This window comes from Cygnus olor, chromosome Z (genome assembly GCF_009769625.2).
Source record: "Cygnus olor isolate bCygOlo1 chromosome Z, bCygOlo1.pri.v2, whole genome shotgun sequence".
Lineage (NCBI taxonomy): Eukaryota > Metazoa > Chordata > Aves > Anseriformes > Anatidae > Cygnus > Cygnus olor.
Genome location: NC_049198.1, coordinates 18,442,884 through 18,467,647, shown reverse-complemented (window position 1 = coordinate 18,467,647; position 24,764 = coordinate 18,442,884). Strand labels below are relative to the sequence as shown.

At 41.3% G+C, this 24,764-nt stretch overlaps 1 protein-coding gene across 5 annotated transcripts in view; it reads right to left on the bottom strand.

Moving 5' to 3' along the window:
• DDX4 (DEAD-box helicase 4) overlaps window positions 1-22,852 on the bottom strand; it is a 35,614-nt gene extending 12,762 nt beyond the window's left edge. Inside the window, exons 1-11 of one of the 5 annotated variants that reach the window (XM_040542284.1) lie at window positions 22,767-22,852; window positions 22,355-22,448; window positions 18,509-18,694; window positions 14,159-14,227; window positions 13,085-13,156; window positions 11,030-11,116; window positions 10,305-10,388; window positions 8,264-8,311; window positions 3,481-3,623; window positions 2,279-2,431; window positions 919-1,073 (exon numbers count right to left, since the gene is read on the bottom strand). In XM_040542284.1, coding sequence (XP_040398218.1) covers window positions 919-1,073; window positions 2,279-2,431; window positions 3,481-3,623; window positions 8,264-8,311; window positions 10,305-10,388; window positions 11,030-11,116; window positions 13,085-13,156; window positions 14,159-14,227; window positions 18,509-18,694; window positions 22,355-22,427 — 1,070 coding nt within the window. In that variant the 5' untranslated portion in view covers window positions 22,428-22,448; window positions 22,767-22,852. Of the gene's footprint in view, window positions 1-918; window positions 1,074-2,278; window positions 2,432-3,480; window positions 3,624-8,263; window positions 8,312-10,304; window positions 10,389-11,029; window positions 11,117-13,084; window positions 13,157-14,158; window positions 14,228-18,508; window positions 18,729-22,354; window positions 22,449-22,766 lie in introns of all 5 variants that reach the window. The other 4 variants (XM_040542283.1, XM_040542285.1, XM_040542281.1 and 1 more) reach the window with 4 other exon arrangements.
• Window positions 22,853-24,764: the final 1,912 nt, after the last annotated feature.

The following is a 24,764-nucleotide window of genomic DNA, read 5'->3' as shown; positions in this document are numbered from 1 at the left end:
AACAGGCTTACGTTATATCTTGCTTTTGCTGCCAGGCAGCTGCAGCAGTAGCTTTCTGAATTCAAAAGGTACTTTATTGTGAAGTAATCTGTACGTAGTTTAGAAGAGCATTAATTAGTAGAACTAGGTACATGAGTAAAACAGTTTTAGGTATTAAGAAGCTACTCCTAGTACTATGTTGAGTGAATAGCTATGTACTACCTCCAAGAGCAAAAAACAGCCACCAAGCCTAAGTTTGCTTGAACAACCAAAAGCAAGTCCACCAGACTTCGCACTGCAAGTGATGCTCTCCATTCCACCTTCTAAGAATAACAAGTCATTACAGATAATTGATTTATTTCCTCCATTCACTGGTGAACCTATCACTGAACAGCAGAAAGATCACTGGCAATCTAGTATAAACGTAATCTCATCTATCATGCAACAGCCAAGGGCACAATGACAAGTTAAAACCTTTTGTTTTGAAGAAGCAGAACTGAAGAAAAGCTTCCCCAAACCGTGAAATGTTTCTGTTCAAGACCAGAAACACTGGTAAGTATAGAGGTACTACAAACCATCACTGAAAGTTAACTAAAACCCCTAACATGTAACTCTGCTTGTCAAGATGAAAATAACAGCAAGTTAACCAATAAAGCAAGCTAAAATTAAGCTCTTTAAGTAACTTCGATTATCACTAAAGATCATGTGACAGTTTTAGTACTCTTCTACAAGCTGAAGTAAGCCTCCCTACCCTTGCCAGTGTGAAGATGAAAAGTTTGAATTTCTAACCATACGGTAATAAACCTGCTAACCACCTAAGTGCAAGTGTCTGTAATCATTCAATTTGATCGGCACAGAAAAAATTTTTGAAAGCTTGTGAAGAAAAAAGGCTTGCTGATTAAGTAACAAACAATACTAGGCAGCAGTGCACAAGCTCACCCATAGAGAAATTTCCTTGCTTCTAGGAAGATCTGATTTATCAGTTCTCTAGTTGGGGCAACAATAATACATTCTGGTTCTTGCTGCTTTTTAAAGCTACTGGCAGTTATGCCATCTCTCATCATCTGGGCCACAATTGGTAGAAGAAAAGCTGCCTAAAAAATAAAAGCAGTAATATATGTTTAGTCTTAAAGCATTAATCGGTTACACTAAATGCTGTGTATTAATCTTAAAAAGCTGGAGTGCTACAGCACACTATCAACTTCAAGCAAAACAGAATGCAAAAGGATTGACCAGAACACACCACAGAACATCAAAACTTATTTCTCCCTGTTTATGAAGTACAAAAGCACCTCTGCACCTTCAGAGTCTAATAATGCAGGAACACCATCATGCACTCCCTTACTTCTGAGTTCTTCAGGCAGTTCTACACATCCTCCTGATGCACACTGGTAATTGACTACCCTGGCATCAAATGCCCTTCTAAAACATGCACTTAGAACCTTTACATTATCATTAACAGATTTGTAAGGTAACAATGTATCACTAATCTCTAGACTATTACAATAGCAGATCAGCTTGTGACATCTGCATCAGTGCTCTTAATTCCCAGTAAGACTAATTATCCCCCAAAATAGAACATTTAACAGTTGTCCCAAAAGCATTCAGAATATTTGTAGCATAAGACTTGGACACTATACCTTCTCCTTTCCATAAACGGAAGAGGTTCTTCAAAACAGTAACTAATAAGCTACATAACACAGCTGGAGTTCTACATTATACTGAACTTCAGAAAGCTATGCTTAATAGCCAAATATTCTCATATGGAGCTGTCAGTGGTAAGATTTGAGTATATTAGAGAGTTTAAGAAGTTGAGACAACTGTCACCTTCTTAACTCTAGTCACTGTTCCATTATTAATATCAAATCACCTAAAACTAAGCGTGGTGCTGATCAGACTTGGTAAAACCAAAGACAACACAGCAGGACACACTATTACAATCTGGCATGAGTGTTAAAAAAAACAAAAACTTTCAACTGCTTTTTTTCTAATAAACATTTTCCATGATGGCCTATATGTCTAATTCTGTATCTGTAGACCTGGAGACTGGCCTGCTGTACCTAGTAATTAGTTCACTGATGTATTTAAAAAGATAATAAGCCTGAGAATGTGAATATCTACCCATCCTTTGTGTCTGCAAATAACAGTACACTTGCCATCTCTGTGCAAAGTAGATTGTTCAACGAAAAAAAAAAATAGATGCTTTCCAAGAAAAGAATGGTTATTGAGAAGACAGGCATTTACCTAAAACTCCTAAGTCACATTTCCAGTATAAATAAATGTTATACAAAATGCTTACGGTTTTTCCTGATCCTGTTTGGGCACATGCCATTAAATCCCGCCCTGCCAGTATAACAGGAATGCTGTACTTCTGCACCGGTGTAAGTTTAGAATATCCAGCTTTAGCAATGTTCTTGTTTAAAGTCTGACAGAGGCTAGCTTCTTCAAAAGACTATAGAAGAAAAAGGAAAAAAAAAGAGCATTTTACATTATACAGTTAGAGTTTAAAAGCGAGATGTTTATAGGATACAGACATCCAAACACTAAAATGCATTAAATTATGAGGGAGGGGTTTCACCAGTCATCTAGATTGTCAAGATTCTCACAAGCAAAAGACACAAGGTTTTCTTCAACCCACTCATGCCCTTCAAAGTAGTGTTATTTGTACGTCAGTGAAGGATTTGGAGAACTGCCCAGAAGCTATATATTACATCTGGATGCAAACACATTTGCACCATGACACGCTGTGAAAATGAACTAGAACTCTGTTTTGTTACATGTAGTGGATATACTCAGTCTCTGTGCTAAAACTGCTAAGGGGAGTTGAATCAACATCACTATCCAGGAGCGAAAAGCATCATATGTGACAACACGATTTTAACTTCAGTGAGAGAACCTTTGTAGGAGCAGGAAGGGGATCAACTCCACATTACTACCATTCCTCCCTCTGCCCTTCTTCCTCATCCTTCTTCTTAAAAACGAGTCTGTCTTCCTTTGTTCATTTTTTTTTTCAAGCTAGCCAACTGGCCTTAAGTGGAAGCAAAATTACAGAGAGCTCTTAAAGAATAAACTGCAGATAAGGGAAAACAGGGCTACAAATGTTCAAAACCACCTTTGTCCAAATGAAAAGTATTCCAACAGGTGTTCATTCACAATCTTAAAGATTCCCCAGTAACCAACTTCAACAAGATGACTACCAGCCTTCCTAGAAATTGCTCCCCAAGACCTCTTTCTTTCAAGCTGTAAACTGGTGTTTTCTGTAACTTAAGGAATATACGTACTTCCTGTTCATCCAGCGTTACTTATTCTAAGCCATTTCTGTCATTTGTCAATCTAATTTTGAACTCAAATTCTTATCTTCCAGGAACGTGGCATCACCTTCCACCATGGTATTGTTTCCAATACTCAAAATCTGTATTTTCATTGGGACTGAATACTACATTCAAGATACATCCTTGCAGAATCATGTAACACAATCCCCAAGACTAAGAGTTCACTAACCATTAATGGTGCTGGAGGGTCAAGTCCTGACACTTCAACAATGTTTTCATCATACTTGTCAAAATTAATTCCTGTTTGATAACGTGCAAAGATGGTTTGCTCATCATCAGGTGGAGGAGGGGGAATGTAAGTCACCTTTGGACCTTAAGAATACAAGAACAGAAGTTCATGAACAATAATACAAGGAAAATTTAAACTTAGACTATTTTAAGTATGGAGCTATTGAAAGGAAGTTCAGTGGTACATCATTTGCTCTTTCCTCCACTTTCTAGGTAAGAAAGAAATTTCATATAGTAATTCTATTAAAATTTAGTTTTATACTACTAGAGCTAAAACTTACTTGCATATAAAGTCAGACTTTTGTAAAGCATTTTTATGAAGCACTCATCTCATATTTGCTCAAGGATCTTACTTTAAAAATGACTCACAGAAAATTAGGCTCTACAGTTCTACAACAAAAACTCATTACACTATAAATTGTCCCCGACTGATAACAGTACAATTGTTAATAAGCAAGGATATAATTCATTTGTCATGGCAGTACATTTACACTTCTGTATTCTGGAAGGTACTTTTCAAGCTAATAAATGCAGATGTAAAAATGAATTATTTGATATTCAGTAAAGGTTACCAATAGAACACTTTTCACGGGAAGCAGGGTCCCTCTAGTCTTGGTCATATTGTTCATTACTCACGTGTAAATACAAACCAGAAGCCCCTTTATTAAGCTCAGAATTAAGAAGAGCCCTTCTACTGTGGGGAACTGCCAACTGGAAACTGGAGCAGGTATTTTCCTGAAGAATCTCCGTTTATGATTGTTCTTCCTTGCAACTCCCACACCTATGCCTCTAGAGCTGAGGTGTATTTTCTATTCCATTTCCTCATGTTCTCTCCATGGTCATGCAGGTAACACCACATACAGAGCGGCACGTGGTGAGCATACCCACTACATCCTCTCTCTTGAGCAGATGAATGCCTACTCCTAAGAGCTGAGATTGGTTCATACAAGTGGAGAGAAAGGAATTCTCTTAGGGTTGCTGCACCTGCCGAGACAAAGGCCCACAGGAAGGAAGAGAGACATTCTCCATGTTGCTGGAGTTGCCAGCCAATTCACCACGCATTTGTCCCTCTCTGTCTTTCCAGATCATTACTGTCAATGAGTTGGCATACAACAACAGTGCACTCTGTACAAACTTCTGCCACATGGGTGATGTGCACCTGGCTTCGTCTTGATCTTTGAGTAACTGGTATTTGTTCAGGTCACCATAAATCACCTCCAGCATTGCTAGTTCCCTCAGGTACTGGATAGCTCTCTCCCTGCTGGTCCACTTGCCTGGGTGACATACAAAATCTTCCTCGAAGGTACTTCCTTCACACCTGACAGGAGACCCCTCCAGAGGCTGAGGGCTTGTGCCTGTTTTCCAGTCACTCGTCAATGCCCCCTTCGTAAAGAAGGATCTCATCTGCTTGGCTTCCCTGCCCTCTCATTCCATGCCACTGGTCCTGCATCAGAGCAGCCAGGTGACAACATGCTCACCTGGATGACAGCTGAGAACTTTTCACATATCTCATAGCTCACTCAGGTATAGGGATCAGGTGGCTGCTATCACATTTATAAGATCTACTTCTCCCTCCGTTTGTTCTCAGGATGGCTCAGTGCTGACCCCAGCAGGCAGCTCAGCACCACACAACTGCTCACTCTCCCCAGGTGGAATGGAGGGACTATCAGAAAAGTGCAAGAACTCTCATGGCTTGAGACAAAGACAGTCGACTAGGTAAAGGAAAAGTAAAACAAGGAATGAAAGAATTCATCTGCTACTTCCCATTGGCAGGCAGATGTTCAGCCACTTCCAAGGAAACAGGGCTCATCATGCGTAATGGTTTCTTGGGAAGACAAACACCATCATTCCAAATGCCTCCCTCCCTTCGCCCACCTACCCCCTCTCCTCCTTCTTTCCCCCGTATTTTATTGGTGAGCATGATGCTATATGGTGTGGGATATCCCTTTAGTCAGTCTGGGTCAGATGTCCTGGCTTTGTTCCCTCCCAGCTTCTAGCACATCCCCATCCTCCTCACTGGCAAAGCAAAGCAGAAAAGTCTTTGACTCTGTGCAAGCACAATTATGCAACAATTAAAAATACTGCTGTGTTGTCACCACTATTTCCATCAAAATCCAAAACACAGCATCATATGAGCCTCTAGGAAGAAAATTAACTCTATCCCTGCCAAAACCTTGATAGCCTGCTTTGGAGTCAGTCACCTGCCTTGCCCACTTCTTCCTCCCTCCCCTTCTTAGTAGAAGCTTCTTCCCTTACTCAACAAGCTTTCTCACCCATTGTTTCTCCTTGTATATAAGGGCAACTGATACCAGCACAGGTTGGCTCTGTGGTACAGCTGCAGGGCCTGTTGCAGGAGTTAGATCAGCACTGAGCATGGCTCAGTAGGCATAAGCCAGACCCCCGCATGTTGCAGTGATCTGTGTCTGTTTGGAAGTGCCAGAGTGATGGCATGCCTTTTTCAAACATTTTACCAGTTTTTCAGGATTCTGCACTTGTTTGGGGGTGAAGTTCCAAAATACTGGAGGTGCTCACTGTCCTAGGTGCCTGCCCATATCCTCCCATACTCCCTGCCACTCAACTATCCTGCCTCAGGACAGACGTCTGGGTGGTGTTCTTAAAAGTTCAGCAACCTGAAACACATTCAGGAGACATGGCAATAGAAACGTGCTCATTTGAACATCCCAAGGATATTGATTTCTCAAGATCTATTGTAACTAGCCTGGAGAAAAACAGGAAAATGAAGGAGAAAGGAAAGGGGAAGAAGCATGGGAAAGCGTCTCCCCTGATTTCCTCCCCAGATTGGCTCCCAGAAGAGAAAAGGTAGAGTGTGTAATTAATAGTTTCCAAGAGATGGTTCCCAAAGTACAGGAATGACAGCAATGGTGAGTACAAACACCAGACTAGTCTCACAACCACTAATTCTACCATATCATAAACCAGTGTTACATAGTACAGTGAACTACGACCCTAAGCCAGCTCCCAGAAGTGATAAACAGCACGACAGGGAGCCTACACAGCAAATCAGGTGTTACATGAGAACTTTGGGAACAAACACAACAACTCAGAGCAAAATGATCAACGTGGTGACCAGCAACAATTAAACTATCAAAACGTTTTTAAAAAGTTTGTTGTAACATGCTCTGGTGTACTGTGTCTGGCTGGGATGGAGTTCCCTTTCCCCACAGCAGCCCATACAGTGCTGTGCTCTGCACCTGTAGCTAGAACAGCCCTGGTATCACACTGGTGCTGTGTTTGTTGCTGAGCCGTGCTGGCACAGCACCAAGACTGCCTCCAAACCCCCCAGCGCCTGCAGGCTGGGGGTGGGCAAGAGGTGGGGAGGGGACATCGCCAGGGCAGCTGACCTGAACTGACCAAGGGATATTCCATAGTGTGAGATGGCACACTCAGCAATAAAAGCTGGGGAAGGGGAAGGAGAGGGACAGCTGTTGTTGTGAAGATGTCTGCCCTCCTGAACAATTGCCACACGTATTGAGGCTCCGCTTTCCAGGATGTGGCCAAACATCACTCATTAATGGGAAGGAGAGAATTTTTTTTCTTCCCTCTGTGCTTCTGCACGGCCTTTGATTGTTTTTTGCCCCCCTTCTTTTCCCTTTAATTAAATTACCCTTATCTCAACCCGTGAGCCTTTCTTCCAGTACACTTTCTTCTCCCCACTCTCTTCTTCTGAGAAGGGGGAGTGAGAGAGCAGTTGTGGTGAACTTCAGCTGCCCAGAAAGACAAAACCACCACATCTGGTCAGATCTTTCATTACCTCAACCCATGAAGCCCCACCATTGATGCCAAAAGGACTGTTGTGGTTTAACCCAGCAGGCAGCTCAGCACAACACAGCTGTTTGCTCACACCCCCTTATCCCAGAGCAATGACAGAGAGAATTGGAAAAAACAGTGAAACTTGTAGGCTGATAAAGACAGTTTAACAGGACAGAAAAGCAAAGTAATAATACCAATAAAAGAACATTCAAAACAAGTAATGCACAATGCAATTGCTCACTATCAGCTGACTGATGCCCAGCAGCATCTGAGCTGCAGCAGCCTTACCCTGACAGTCAATTACCTCCACCCTATTTTATTGCTAAGCATGACACCGTAAGTTATTGGACACCCCTTTGGCCAGCCTGGGCCAGCTGTCCTGGCTGTATCCCCTCCCAGCTCCTGGGGCACCCCCAGCCTCCTCGCTGGCAGGGCAGCACGAGGAGCTGAAACCTCCTGGGCTCTGTGCAAGCACTGCTCTGCAACAACTAAAATGTTGTCCTATGAGCATGATTCTCATCCTAAATCCAGAGCACAGCACCACATCGGCTACTAGGAAGAAAATTAGCTCTAACCCAGCCAAAACGAGGACATAGATCAATCATGAGCAAAAAAAAAAAAATCTCTAGCAAGAAACTAATGTCAGTTTTTAAAATCTTGCATTGTTACCTCCAAAGCAAGCTTTTTTTCCCCTAAAATTAAGTAAAGTATCGTGAGTAACAAGAAATTCACACATGCTTATGGTTACAGCACCTTCGTTTTAAGAAACTCAACCGCTCCACAAAATCAGATGCATTTTGTGCTACACAGTCGGCTCCTCCACATATGAGAAGTCAAACTTCAGCATCATCATGGCAATTTCTCAAGTGTTACGGAATATTTAAATCAGAAAACACTATCCTGTTATTTCAATAGCCACACATTTTTAACATCCAGTCCATGAAGGTTCTGACCTTGGCATTCACTTATGGCATGCATGTTGTTTTCATGATCACGATCACCTGAAAAGCAAAGACGTTTAGTCTTAGAGTGAGGAAATGCAGGTTTTAACAGACAAAAAAAAGTGTATTAATGTTGAGCTATTACAACAGCACACACAGGATCCTTTTTCAGTCCTTAACCTTACTATTCACAAAATATAAAAAGCCTCAACCCTAAGCGGCAGCCTCCAGCTACTCTATGCAAGCAGTTGTATTGCTGATTTTAAAGAACAGTAAAAAACCTTTAATACAAGGCCCTTCGACAAAAGAAAAGAGGCTAGAATTATAGGTAAGAGATGCAAGACTGAGTGAATAGGAAGGACAACAGCAAAAGCTGTTAATAAGTTCTCTACTCAAGTATTTTTCTCAAACCATTCATAAAAATATTTCAAGACTGAATTTTACAACTGGTACCAGAGAAGTATGGTGATGCTGCAACACTTCCTTTGACTTCATTTAAATTCTTCCTCCCTGCACCACCACAAGCACAGAAGAATAGGATCAGGCCATCTTATTAATCTGATCGCGCATTCTAAACAAGATTGAATTATCAACTCTGGACATAAATACTAGCTCCAGAGAGGCGGTCAGGATTGTTACTTGGACCAGGAATACTCTGTTCCACATCAGGACTTGAGCTATTTGTTCTGTGAAATCACAGCTGCATGGAGGTGGTTGACAGGGAAGACAAGCAAAGATGCAACATTCAATGCATGTTATCACTTTTTAATAGACTTATTTTTCCATCACAAGATCTTCTTTGCTTACACAGTATCTAATAACAAAATGCACAAAACTATTTAAGGAAAGCCAGCACGGCCCAATCTTCATTACCTCTACAACCTCTATTATAATGGCCTGACCCCCATTCAGAGGGAGGAAGCAGAGCAACCTAGTAGCACTCCCTTCTGCTGTCCAGCCACAGAACACAACTGTTAAAATAGCAAGCTCACCTAACATCAGCAAAGTTCTTTTCATTAGATACTGAAATGTTCCCTTACTATACAATGGACACTTTCCCATGCAACTACCAAACAAATCTTTCCACGTGACAAGAAAAACGGCTACCTGCTGATTTCCTTAACAAACAGTAAGTACTAACACTTCACACAATAATACTGAAAAAGGAACCAATTACTATCCTGAATTAAGGATGCAGTGCGTCCACCACAGAGACATGTTAATAACCAAACAGTTGAGTTTCTAAATATCATGAACTGAACTAAATTTAATCTGAACAAATCTAATTTGAATTAAACCACAGAGGCAACTCAACTGCTTTCAGGATATTAACAAGTACATCTGAAAACACATACTAATCACTGCTTCTTTTCTATGGTGAAAAATTCTACTTTTGCCAGTATCACAGAAAATGTTCTTATATTCAGAGTATCCATCATCCACACTACCCATTACACTAGTTTAACAGTATTTATAGTTTGAATTACAAGGCTTTTGTGAGTGATGGACTACTAGGTAGCAAAACACACAGGCTGCAACTGGCATCAGTGGCAAAAGACAGGACCATAAGGGAAAGTGCTTTTGTAGACTGAAAAAAAAAATTAAAATAACGTCAGCAGGAAGATGTGGCCTCACAGAGCTACAGAGCTTACACATTCTCAGCCTGGACAAATATAAAACTTGCCCTTGGAGGTGAGAGGGGACAGAAATCTAGAGTGACAATAGCAAAGCTGAAGAAGTTCTGATAGGTTTGCTTTGAATTTTCTGTTTAGCATTTCTGCTTCTTTGTGCATTAACTTACACAGCAGTAAGAGGACCAAAAAAATACAGAAGACAACAGCTTTGAAAATCTAATTGCTGAAATTTATCTAAGTTACAAACATGTCTAGATTGGGCATGCAAGCAGGCCATCTAGCATTACAATAGGTTCTTAATTCACACTGGGAGAAAAATTAAGCTAACAGCATTTAGCAAAGCTAAGAAGGTACTGCATTGCTAGAAATCAGCAATGAACAAATCCAAAATAATCACCATGCTACTAAACGGTCTTTACCTGAATGACCTCCAAGTTGTCCTCTTCCTCTAGGACCAAGAAAGCTGCCCTGTGGAGGTTTGTCTCTATGCTCATTTCTAATACCTGTAAGTAATATACAGTATAGTAGATATAGCATCCAACATTAAGTCTTATGAAGTACTATGCTTAAAGCTAGTATTATACAATCACAGAATATCCCAAGTCGGAAGGGACCCACAAGGACCACTGAGCCCAAGTCCTGGCTGCACACAAGACCACCCAAAAATCAGAGCGTGTGTCTGAGAGCATTGTCCAAACACTTCTGGAACTTTGGCAGCTCAGTGCCATGACCTGGGCCCTGGGGAGCCTGTCCCAGTGCCCGACCACCCTCTGGGTGCAGAACCTTTCCTTAACCCCCAGCCTGACCCTCCCCTGTCCCAGCTCCATGCCGTTCCCTCGGGTCCTGTCGCTGTCCCCAGAGAGCAGGGCTCAGCGCCAGCCCCTACGCTTCCGCTGTGAGGATAAGCTTCCCAGTAATACTCCTGATAAACCCTACAGTGTAACAGTTTCAAAAGGTTCTTTATAACTCCCACCTATGCTGTATTATTCCCAGCAACACCATCTTGCAAAGAAGGTATCTATATCCTGTAACACGGTTGAGGAGAGCTATTTCACAAGTTTCACTTTTATACTTCAGTTCTCAGAAAATCAAAAAGAATGACCAAAGGTACATTTCTACACAAATCCGTCAATATAAAACTTACTCTTGTCTTGCCCGAAGACACCAGGAACTCCTCTAAAACGTCCTTTTTGCGCACCAGGATCTTCTTCAACGTCCCTTTCTTGAAAATCTGTAGTACATCGTACCACGCAACACTTTTTTTGTTTGTCCAATTTTGCATGTACAAATCAAGTGCATTTTATTTATCCGTACAGTCTTTGTTTTATGAATTCCATTAAGTACAATAAAACTAAGCCATTTGCCTAAACATGAAAAGATTTTCTTTTGGCCAAAAAAACATGAAGAGAAGTCTACTGTCCCCCTTGCTTACTGCTAGAATAAAATTCAACATTAAATCTTGAAGTATATGACTTAACACACTTGCAAACTAGGTTTCTGTTAAGCATGTCTTTGGTTTTGATGCAGATCAGCTCACCCCTCTGGTTAAGCCACAGGAAAACTGATACCATTTCTGCATTCTCAGTTTTCATAACCAGTACCATAGTGAGGTAGTATGGTAGTTTCTGCCTACTATGGACTGAGAATTTGCAAACAACATTTGAAACACTTTACATAACTTTATTATATTTCTCACTATCTGTAAGCCTCACATTAACCCAGATATCCCTACTTTGTTGGCAGAACGTTTTTGACTTTTGCAAAGCCATGAGAAGAGAGAAAAACAACTTTACACAGTTCTTAGGACTTACACAAGACTGTATCATAAAACTTAGTAGTACTGGCGTAAATCGGTAATAAATTTGAGAGACCTTCAAGAGGAAATACAGTAACTCAGTGCAAGTATTTAGATCTCTGGATTCCTTCAAGCATCCTCTGCCTTTCAGGACTGTCAACTTCTGTTTTGTTATTACTCAAAATTGCTTATTCAGTTGCTTGGGCAGGCAGCACCAACTATTTTATATTTTTTCATTTCCTACTCTTTCCTATTCACCCTCCTAATGCAGAAGGAGAGGAAGAAACAGCCACACACAATCAATCTATTTCTCATTTCAGCTGGAACAGTTGTAGGTGTTGCCTAAGTTCCAGGCAGGCTGCATGTACCACTATTTACTTGTTAATCACTATTCTTCAACTGCACAGTTGTTCTATCTTGTAATAACGAAGACCATCTTCTGCTAGAAGTTCTCCTACCACGGCTTCTGTAGCTCATTCACCCATGCTTGGTGCACATGTACATATATAGCCTATCATTTGTGTTTTTCCAAATGCAAAAAAATTGCAACTTAAAAGCTTCCATGCAAGACACAGGCTAAGTATAAACATTCATGAGTATCACAGACCTTAAATACAGGTTGTGAACTATTCTTCAACAGCTGAAGAAACTACAGTAGAACCACTAAGCATCATCCCACAACAGTGGCAAAGCATTGCTTAGTCAAGTCTACCATTCCCCTACCACAACAGGCATCAATCCAACAGATGAATAAATCACGTAGAACTTTCTTAAGCAGTAGATGTAACTCAAAGTGTCTCCACAGACTGAAGATGCTGTGCTGCACAACTGGTCTGCAGGTGAGCTTCCACCACCCAATGTGCTTCCGACAGTACCCAGTGGGAGCATATGGGATAGTACTACAGACTGGCAATTTCTAATCTCTTCAACGTGCATCACTTATGAGAACCGCATTCACCATGTAAGCAAGAAGAGAATGGGGATTTAATACTACTTTATGGATACTAGAGAGAGAAGACCTTCGGGTCTTGCACAGAAGAGCACTGGTATATTCCCTACACCCGGGGGTATATGTGAATACTAATATTCAGCTGTCTGTTGTACTACACCATGATCCAAAGCAATGATCAGAAAATAACCCCCTCCAGGGAGAACAGAATCAAACGCAGAGCTGAACAAAACAAGGCCCTGCCTTCAGGCAAATACAGTGCGGGTATTTTGTTTTGTGCAGTCAAAGCTAGGGGGTGATACTGCTGCCCACATCACACAGAAACAGGAGTTGGTATTAGCCTTCAAGACACAAGCACTCATTTCGCTCTGGCACAACAAAATGACAGATGAAGATCAAAAACAATGTATCAAATACAAATGGCCACTAGAATCAGGGACACTCCAGAAAGTTACCTCTGTTCCCAAAGCTCCTTCCACTACCAAATCTAGGCACCAGCTGATCTCTGTTCAGATGCTCACCAGTATCTACAATTAAGAAACAGAATCAACTTAAGTTCATAGTTTTGAATGTTAAGGTCGTTCTCCTGTTCTGCACATCAGTGAAGAGCCTGGATGCACATTCCTGGTAATCTCATAGGGAGAGAAAAGCTGCAAGGTCAACCTGAAGCCTTCCTTTCCCCAAGGGAGAGAACAAGTGAAAGTCCTTCAGCTTTGCAGGACAAACGCTCCTGCCCCCTACCCACCCTGCTGGCCCTCTGCTGAACCTGATCCAGGTTCAACATCTTTTTTTTTAACACATGATCCAACATCTTTTTTCTCTCTACTGTGTGCCCAAAACTGAACACAGTATTCTAGGCACAATCTGTCAAGTGTTGAGTAGATGTCAGCCATCATTTCCCTTGATCAGCTGTACTCCTATTAATAGATCCAGAATACTGGAAACATTTACTGCTGTACGCTGCCCCTCAACTCATCCCCACCCCAAGCCAGCCAAGCACAACTTACGGAAGTTAAATTCACTCCCAGTCACCTTCACTGTCATGTGCCTGCGTTCCCAGACCAGTCTGTGAATTACCAGTAAACTACAGTAGTCTGCTTCACTGTTTAATGGCTACAGTAACATGTTAATGGAAAAAAATGAACTAAATTTATTCCAAAGTTCAGATAAATTACAAAATTACTAAATTACACATTAGTATTCAGCTGACAGCCAGACCATGGTCATCTTACTATATTGGCAAGTGAATACAACAAAATTATTTCAAAGGAAAAAAACAAGAATCTACCACATGATGCAGCAAGATGCCCGTTCATAAGACAAAGAAAAAACAGACAAAGCTTAGGGCACATGTAACTACTGTTTTCCATACAGAATAGCATCACTCAGCAACAGTACTGCTACTAACACAGATTTGAGTTTTTATAATCTACTTGGGTACCACAGCAAGGTCCTCCATCCTAAATGTTTTGTCCAAAAGCAAAGTTTAATCATCCCCAAAACTACAAATTTTAACCATGCAATCCTACCTCTGCTCCTACAATGTCCTCCAAAATCATGCTGCATGTGCTGACTTCTGTTGGGTCTTTCACCAGCACCTGGAAAAGGACAGTAAGAAAATATGGCTTTTGACACTGCCTCCTGTAACATTCTCATATATGAAGCAATGAAATTCAACCTATATAACTCAACAGTAAGATCATGAGACAGAATGCACACTCAGCAAGTTTACAGACACAAAACTTGGATATAACACAGGGCTGTGCTTCACTCAGAAGGACCTCAAGCACATTGGAGATGGTGGGAGGCAGGAACCTCTATGTTCAACAAAGAGAAATGCAAAATCCTGCACCTGGGAAGGAATAACCCCGGGCAGCACTACACAATAGGACCGGCCAGCCAGCTGGAAAGCATCTCTGCAGAGAAAAGCCTGGGAAATGTGGTGGATAACAAGCTGAATATAAGCCAACAATGTGCCCTTGCAGTAAAGGAGGTCAACAGCCTTCCAGGCTGCATTAGGAAGAACGCTGCTAGGTAGTGGAGGGAGGTTGCCCTCTAATGAGACCACATCTACAAAAGAAACATCAACATACTAATGTCCAGCAGAGGACCACAAAGATGAGGGACTGGAATGTGTCATACAAGGAGACTGAGAGCTGGGACTGGTCTACCTGGAAGCAAGAAGTCCCAGGGCCTTTTATATCCTAACAACAAGTGAAGACAAGCGTCAGATTTTTTTCAGTGGTATACACCAAAAGGATAATGGGAAATGGACACAAATTGAAATATAAGAATCTCCATTTAAACATAAGAAAAAAAAATGTTATTCCCACAGTAGTTAAATACTGGGCAAGTCATCCAGACAGCCTGTATAAACTCCGTCCTCAGAGAATTTCAAAACTTCGTTGGACAAGGTCCTGAACAGCTTGCTACAGTCTACCCTTCTCCATGCACACATTTGGACTGTCCCACCTTCAGAGGTGCCTTCCAACCCAAATGGTTCTGTAACAGCAAAGTTCCCTATTCTGCAGTATCAAACTCAAGATCAGATTACACAGCAACCATTATAAAGACATGACACCTGAAATCAAGACAATGAATCTGTAAGCTTTTAGACTAATTTATGAGTGTAATGAGTATTAAGGAAACACTAATACTCTTTTTCTTCCAAGTTAAGACAGTTTAACATAATCAAAGCTACCACTGAAAAACACTAAGCACTTGTGCTTTCCCCAATACAAACATATTAATTAATGAAGAGGTCACCTGTATGCAAGAAGAGCTTGTCATAAAGGAAAAAAAGAACAAACACTACGTTTGGTACCTTACCAAGTTACTGTTAGGAGACTTCGCTTCTAAAATTCCAAAGTGTTAAACTGCTGCTTTTGTGGCCTGAAGAATGTTCAAAATGGACGTTCACTTGAAGATTTATGTGGCTAGTTCATAGCAATACCAGTATGAACATCAATGTAGCAAGAAACAAAATTCCTAGCCAATCATTAAATCTGTATTCTAGCATTTATCACATGATAAATTGCCTTCTGTTGACCAAGTCAATTTGCCTTGTAGAGATGTGAGGACTCTTCCCTCAACTTTTGTTCCTAACCCTTTCTAATATCATCACTCCTCTTCCGCTGAGATATCCACACCTTAAATGCACACAGTTAATTCAAAATTTTGGAAAGCACATCATGTGCCCAGAGAGGTTGTGGAGTCTCCTTCTCTGGAGATACTCAAAACACGCCTGGATGCTGTCCTGTGCAATGTGTGCTAGGTGACCCTGCTTGGCAGGGCAATTTGACCAGACGATCTCCAGAGGTCCCCTCCGGTATCAACCATTCTGTGCCAACAAAATACTTTATCAGTAAAACATGTACTTTGTTTTGTAGTTTTTGTTCCTTCAGCCATTCTGTCCTCCAAAATTTCTGCCTCTTCTTAAGGAAAACCTTATAAACACAGGTTTATACAGCTAAGAAGACAAAACTGATAATCAAGTAACTTGCTTTCATGATATGCTTAGCACATTCACCAACAGAAGACCACGCTGCACCATTACCTTCCAACCAACCTATTGTGATTAGTTACAAGAAACTACAGCAAGATTTTATTTCTACAATTACCATTTGCCTACTACACTAACTACTGATGTGACTGGTCATATACCGAGTCTGGAAATACCAAATCTGGTGATTAATTGATCACTATCACTTACCACTCTACATTTACTAACTTGATTCAATCAATACTTGAAAGACTAAGAGAAAGAACATTGTGCAGTTTAAGTAAGAACGTATGTAAACTATATGAAACAGCATAGAAAAAAGTTTCTTCAGAATTGAAAATTCAGAATAGCCAGCTTGTAAACAAAGGTATAGCCTCTTCATGAACCCAAGAACCAATTCAGTGATTTAAGTCAAAGCAGAACTTTATAAAAACTAAGTTGCAGTTATGTGATACTTTTAAGCTTACACTCGTTACAAGAATTTACACAAGTACTACCCCTAGATACTGATTCAGAAAGTCAAAACCGAAGTTTAACCTGCATATACTAGCTCTACTCATGCCATCTCACATCAAACAAGTGAGCTATATTATTAACAATAATCTATATAAAGCCCAGAAGTGCACTGCAGACAATACAGCAGCCCATGAGCTTTATTTAAGAATCAGCCGGAAGCCTGGAAGAAAAAAAAGGACAGTTTCTTCCATTATGTTGTAGGGGAAGAATAATTAACACCAATGCATGCTTTTAAACAAGCTTGAGAATAGATGCATGATCTTATCAACTACGTGTCTCACCTCCGGACTTCCTGAACGGTTTCAGTTCTTTAAAAGTGCTTATTCAAACAGCAAATAAGGTTTGCTTGTATCTAGCGTAAGCAAGCAACCTCAGTAATATAACCTGTGCTTGAAAGCATGGTTTGAGTTCCCTATCAACTAGAAATAGCCAGAAAGATTGAAATTACCTGTTTCAGCCTAACAGGAAGTGCTTACACTGATCCAAAATAACATGTGCCTAGCTCAGTGAAGGAATAATGGTTAATGATGATAGTGGAAGCATGATCTTCAGCAAGAAAAGCCTTCCATGCCACAAGTTCAGTACAATAGCCATAGATGAGAGAATTTCTAGTTATTTTTGTTATATGCAATGGAAAAGTTAACAGGCAGAGTTCACAGTTAGTCAGAAAGAGCTACAAAACCCATGAAGCTACATTCACTTCCACCTAACATGCAGCACACAACCATTCTTCATGAACACTGCCTTTCCTGTTTGTTCTTTACCAAACCATTACTGTAGTAACCTGAAGTTCTCACACAGCACTCCTTTGGTACTAGGATGAAAGAAACACCTATCCTCAATTCTTTACTTCCTGTAACTGTTCAAATTTGGAGTCCAAATAGCACCAGTAATAACTGGTTCCTGCCCTTCCTAATTTCCCAACATCCTGGGGACATGGAACTAGGTAAAGGTAAGTCTGCTTTTTCACTTATACAAAGAGGTAGGAGAATGATAAATCAACAATGAACATACTGCCCTGTTCTAAACACTCTTAAGCCATATTAACCTAATTTGTGCTAAATACAACTTGTTAAAATAGAAGTTTAGGTCGTACTTCCACAGTTGTGTCAACTAACTACGAGCTATTTTTACCCCAGACATTATTTGAGTAAGTTAAAATACCCCCAAGCAGTTTCAGCAAAGATCATTCCTAAGTATAGAAACTACATTGAGAATTCAGACTGCCCTATCCCACATTCTGTCTGTTCTAAGCAAAATTTGTTTCCTGATCTGGCTATTGTACAGGCACACTAAGTAAAGCCTGGGACAAACTACATCCAACAACAACCTCAGCATGGCTTATTTAAACTAAAGCTTCTGTTCAAGTTTATAAATGCATACTCTTCATTAAAGCAAGAGTGTTATATGGAAACTTGCCAAAACATCGACGTTTTGTCTTGTGTTCTTTTTTAAATGCAGATATAAGTTTCCGCTCAACCGTTTCACAGACCTTTTATTTTCAACATAACTGTTAGAGTCCTGTCAAGACAGGACTGCTCAACACTGCATATAGTATCTATTCATTTTTAATACTGTTCATATTTAGCATAGGCAGTTGTAAAAATGGTTATCCATCTGACAACTATTCACTCATTACAAGTCATACACTGTATTCAACACAACTGCAGTAAAAAAAAAAGGAGTGAGGGTCAAAAGGAAAGCCTACTCATTATATTATCTGTATAATTTAATGCTGCTTACTGCATACAGATACATCAAAATATCACAGTATGTTAGTATTACAGTTTTCTTTAGTCTCCTGAACTGTTCACGATAGCTCCCACGGGTATCAGTAAAATCTTAAGTGTCCTTGACATACCAAATGAGCTTCTGCTTTGACCGAATCCAGACGAGGGGCTGTTTGATCTGACAGAAAAGCCAGATGGTGGGCCATTTGGTCTGCCAGAGCCAAACGGCGGGCCGTTTGGTCTGCCAAAGCCAGGCGGTGGGCCATTTGGTCTGCCAAAGCCAGGCGGTGGGCCATTTGGTCTGCCAGAGAAGCCAGACAGGGGGCCGTCGGGTCTGCGAGAGAAGCCAGCCTACAGATAGAAAAAAAGACAGCATGATGTTAACCTCACGCCAAAAAAAAGTACATAGCTACAGATGCAATTCGTTCCTATGTCTTACATTTGAAAGAAACTGCTTTCTGCACTCACATGCAAGTCTTCTGGATATTTCTCTTAAAAGTTTCTTAAACTTCACTATACAAAATGCATACTGTTCACACATCAATGTCACCAAAATCAAGTTGTACACAGCTGACATGGGGACAAGTTTATCATGCCTTGTCAGATTTATGGAGGCATTAACCATCACCTTGCTAACAAGCTTATAATGCAAATACAAATAAAGAAACATTTATTGTCCAAAGCAATTCCATAACCTTTTAAAGTTTTTATTTTCACCTATTTAAGTTTAGGAAGGCTTCAGACTGTTAGCACCACGAATAAAATCCTGTTTTTATCAGCTTCACAACAGCTTTTCCAGGGTTTTTCTCAAGGATGCTTACAGATGATCTTAACAGGAAGTATCTGAAAGATGCCCATCCCTCTTCAATTCTTCAAAGATTCACATACTCCATTTGAAACAGTTCAGAACAACACCGAACTCTCACATTGTACCATTAAGGCTAGTTTTATTTCCAGCAAAGGCCATGTTAAAATTTCTCCTGTTTAATAAAAGCTAGACATACAGTAGTAAGCCAAAACACCATCTGACTCAGGAACATCACAGAACTATCAAAGCTTTAACTTCAATATTATGCTTTTCTGATTTTACAAATAGCTTTCATAATTCTCTTTATGTAAACCATTACAGGAAACTAAATCCAAACAGTAAAATTATTATTCTGAAAGCATATGTTACTATTCCTCTTTTAGCAACCTTACTTTTAGCCTCGTACACCTATTTGGGTAGGCAATTCATCTCTCCTCACCCTCCCTACTCCTCAAGGCTCACCTTTAAGATCAGTAACACCAATGCCAACTATCATTATAGATCCTCCTCAAATTTACTGCAGTTTCTTCTGATACCACAAGTAGCACAACATTATTCTTTAGTTGTCCCATTACACTCCTGGATCTTATCCTTCATTTCACACCAGAGCATTTTGCTATGTAATAAAACAGCAAGATTGAATGGGAGGAATTTGTACACAAAATTTCACTCAGAACTACACCCTACAGCAGGTACCTAAGATCACCCTGCTAAGATAACTCCAGAACTGTATTTTAAGAGTTCTTCTCACCAGCTCCCAAACTCTTGAGACCATTAAGCTGCACACAGTTAAACATACTACATGCAGACCTAACTGTAGCTTTTCTCCTCTCAGGAATCTAGTTCAGATTAAACTCTATGAGCACCCTTCTCCAGTTTCAATCTAAGTGAACTGTGTTTGCAAACTCTGGAATTGATAGTCCAGCTCACTTAGGGAAAAAAGCAGTAGGGACAATTCAAAGAAGCAACTTAAACAGAAGACTGAGAGGAAGCAAACGCTCCACCTAATTCTGGATATATGACAGATTCTCAAGAGCTTGGAAAGAAAGACTGGGAAATACATCTGGAAGGGTCTGGAAATACAGCTTCTACATAAGCCCAGACAGGGTGCACATGTCTTTGCCCTTCTTCCCTAAAGAGCTGGGTATTAAGAAGAGTTCTAAAATACCAAAAGCATTGAACCCCTTCACAGAATAGAGACCACGCTAATTTATTTTAGAAGACAATGACCCTGGGACCCCTTACATATATGCAGCTACAAATACAATGAAAACTTGGTTTGTATGTGTTTAAGGCTGCTTGAAAGTTCAGACTCCCATCTTCTAACACTGTCGTTTTCCAAGCAAATGAGTCAACATAACTCTCACACTGGTAGCATGAAGAAATAAGGTTCCACTGATTCCTTTCCCAGCTTTGTTGGTAAAGTCCCTCTCAGCCATTTTCCCCTCAATAAACAGAGGGGTCTTCAGGTTAGAAAGTTAAAAGACCACAGAGAAGCACTGAACAAGCACCGGTACTTGGACAAGACAGCAGCAAGTGAACAGCTGGTGGGGAGGAAACTTCTCTTTGGCAATCAGCTTCTAAAGCAGCCTACCACATTTGCAAAAACATACTGTAAAGGTTATACCAAGTCCCATCTACAATCCCCATACAGGGGAACTCCTCATCTTTATTATTGCACCTATGCATTTAAGGTCATACAGTTTGGCAGTAACACAAAATGTAGTGTTAACAATGAAGATCAGCTGCAAGAGACTCACGTTCCATTTGTTGCTGTGAATATATTAGCGATTTGGTGACTATCAGCAGAAAGGGACAGCAAATACCAAAGGGCATCAACTGAGCTAAGAGAAATTAGAGTTCACATCTATGCACAGCTCAGAATAAAAGACATAATTCTGCTATTCCTGAGTAATACAGGCCCACCGCCACTGCCCTTTCATTATTCAAGACAGTAATAAGGGCCATCAAACTGATCTGACTTGTGCAAAAAATATAACCTACCAAAACCCAAAAAAACAGTGATCTTTTGTGTTTTATCTTACAACCTCAGACACTAGATCTGACATACAGAATAGAAAGAAAGGCATTACAAGAGGAACAAGGGCAGGCAACAGAAAATTTCCCTTTCAAGAGATACAGAAATCAGTAGACTAAGACTTCTCACCACAACTAATTTGCAATTTCAAGTCTCTACTCAACTAAGTTTTTGCTATTTCCCTTCCAGGCTGTGCAGACCCATTAGCTTATATACACAGGTCCTCAATTCCTAGCCCATTTATCAGAATTAGTGAACTACGAAACAAGCACGTGTGTCACTTTTATGCCATGCTTTTTTTTCTTTGTTTGTTTTTTAAGAACAGGAGCTAGCAGCAGTAGGCATCCTTTCACAACCCAATGTGAGGAAGCAACAGCAAGCACCCAGGAGAGTTAACGCTTACTTCTACACCAGACCCCCAAGCCTCCAGGGAGGCAAGGCACCTCTAACTTTTGAGAGACTGAAATTGCTGCTATTTCTTACAAAACCACAATCTTCTCAAAACACGATTTAAGGACAGCTACTCCCTGGTGCTTCAAGAATCACGGTAATGATCACAGCCTGGCAGCCACTTAAGACTGCAGGGTGGACGAAACATGTAGCAGCCCGTCTAGAATTCAGAATAGTTCAGTTGGAAGTCAAAAATCATCTTATCCAACCACCTGTTTCACGGCTAACCAAAAGCTGAAGTCCAAGTGCCTGACTGCTTCATGGTAACCAAAAATTAAAGTGTGTTACTAAGGGCTTATTATCCAAATACTTCTTTAACACAGACAGGCGTGGGGCATCAGCCACCTTGCTAGGAAGCCTGCTCCACTTTTAGCCACATTCACTGCAAACAGGCCTTCCCTGGTGTCCAGTCTAAACCTCCCGTGTGGGCCCTTTGTGCCTTTTCCTTGTGTCCTGACATCAATTCCCAAGGAGCAGAGCCCAGCACATCCCTCTCTGCTTCCCTTCTTCAAGGAACTGCAATTAAGCCACCTCTGAGCCTCCTTTTCTCCAGACTGGACAACCCCAGCGCCCTTTGCCTGTCCCTCAGGACATGCCTTCCAGCCCTGCAACCAGCCTGGCTGCCCTACCCTAGGAGCTTCCAGATATTTTTATCGTTTTAACATCGCTCCCTGCCCCGTACCATCTCCTCCGAGGGCGGGAGGACGGGCGCTGCCTCCTCCACGATCTCCGTATCCCAATCCTCCTGGTCCATGGTGTATGCTGCCAAGCCTGCCTGCAGAAGAACAAACACGTTAGTGAATACTATGGGCCCCCCACACACACACACGGCCCCCACACACACACTCACGCCCCCCCCGCACTCCCACAGGCCCCCTCACACACCCACGGCCCCCCCCCCATGCTCCCACGGGCCCTCGCCCACACACCCACAGGCCCCCCCTCACACACCCACGGCCCCACACACACACCCACGGGACCCCCAACACACCCACGGGACCCACACACACACCCACGGGACCCCCCAACATACCCACGGGCTCCCCCCCCTCCCCCCGACTCGTCCCTCGGGCGCCGCGCAGCCCCCACCCGCCCCCACCCACTCCCACTCCGCGCCTAAAAAAAATGGCGGCGCCTCCCGACACCCCTGATAACGCCTCCGCCACGTGCTGGCGCGTCACGTGCCTCGCCCGCTGGCCAATAGGAGAGCCGGTCGCCAGCGCCACGCATGCGCGCTCGCCCTCCGGCGAGGCGGGCTGGGGTGTGTCAGCCGTTAGGGCCGTTAGGGGCGGCCGTTAGCTGGGGTCGTTAGGTCACTGTGATGTCTGCCTGTGGGGGAGGGGAGGGTGAAGGCTGCCCCCGAGCCTCTCAAGAGAGCAGTTGGCGTTTGGGGAATGGGTTGTCCCCTGGTACCTGGGGGTTGGTTTTTTGAAACAACAGCTAATAGGCAACCTGCCCCTTCGCTAGAACTAAATACTTAATTACCTCATTTAAGCTAAAGTTAGGTTAGACAGGCTGTACGTTTTCAAAATAAAACATGAAGATTCCATTCCCAAAGTTTTGTCCTTACACCAGACTTGTAGAGGCCAGGAGGGCTGAAATCCTGGCTCAGGAGCTGTTTGTCTGTTGAAGTACGGAAGAGCACAGATAGAGTTTGTATCAGTACACTGCATCTTTTAAAAACCTTGGCAAGTACTCCAATATTTCTGCTCGTGTTTCTTACCTGCTGATGCACTACACATCTCTGTAACTTCTTCAGAGTTGAACAGTATAGCTGTGGAATAATATAGCAGTACTCATCCTGAAAAGCTTAAAACCATTCCATGAATGTGATATATCCTCATTAACCTATTATACCACGTTCAATTTATTTTCCTCAAGTCTGAAAAGCTATCTGAAAAACCGAATGCCTGTTTGAGAACTTTAATGTCTTCTGTTGTAGAGAAGCTACGCTGTCTCTGTAATTCTCTGAATGGGAGATTTGGATACACTCCTCTCATGACACCAGGAAAAGGGTTAGGTAGAAAGTAAGTGTGTGCATAACAATTTCCTTCTTTCTTTCTGTGTAAAAATTAGGCCGGGGCTAATAATGATCAGGTTCTTAAGATTTAAATTATACCAACGTTAAATTCTTGGTTTTACTTATATATAAGGCATGCTTTCTCTTTACCCATAAAAAAAAAAAAAAAAAAAGTTAACATTTAAAAGAGTTTATGGTGTTCAATATAGATATCCTGTTATGCTATCACATTTTTTTTTCTAGAAAGACATCTTGAGAAATATAAATATCTAGTTAAAAAAAAAAAACCACCAACACCACCAACAACAAAAAAGCAGTAATTTTATTAGCCAGATGACAACGACTATGGCCGCAATGATGGAAAAAAATCTTTATTCATGTACTGTAAAGTTCTGTAATGCCTCAATTTATGAATTTGTGCATATTACTATTATCTTACAACTGCAGTTGCAGAGCAAAGTATGCCTTAAAGATAAATCAATAGGTGATTCAACATAGTGCTTCACAGATCTCTTATTAATAGCTATATTTAATATTCTCTTTGTCTTACAGATGTATCAAGAGATACTAAATGAATTTAAGTTCCCATTTTCCTAGACACTACCCAGACATGAAGCAAAAGACATGCTTTGCCCAGAAGGTTATGTGTCACCAGAACAGATAGCCCCAACACAAATACTGCAAGGCAGTTATGAAATGCACTTTTGTAAAGTCAGCTGTTGGCAGCATTTTTTATGAGGGGGCAGGAGAATCACTAAACTTCTCTTAGGCTTGCTTGCTGGCAAATCAATTGTTGCAATAAAACATTTTTCCTAGCATAACTCAATGACTAATTAATGACCAAGAATGCAACCATATATCTTCTATGGTTATAACTATCTAAGTCTTTCATAGCACAGGACATAGTAGGCAGCCTTGCAAGGGTAAGACTAGCTTCTCGCATGCTGGAAAAGTTACATCTCTGCTTCTGTGTGTTTTAGTTTTATTCACTTCATAGTGCCAGCATGTGGTGTTCGCATTGCATTTCAGACTCAAGTGCAGCAGGAGCCTGGACTTCCTGACTACCTGACC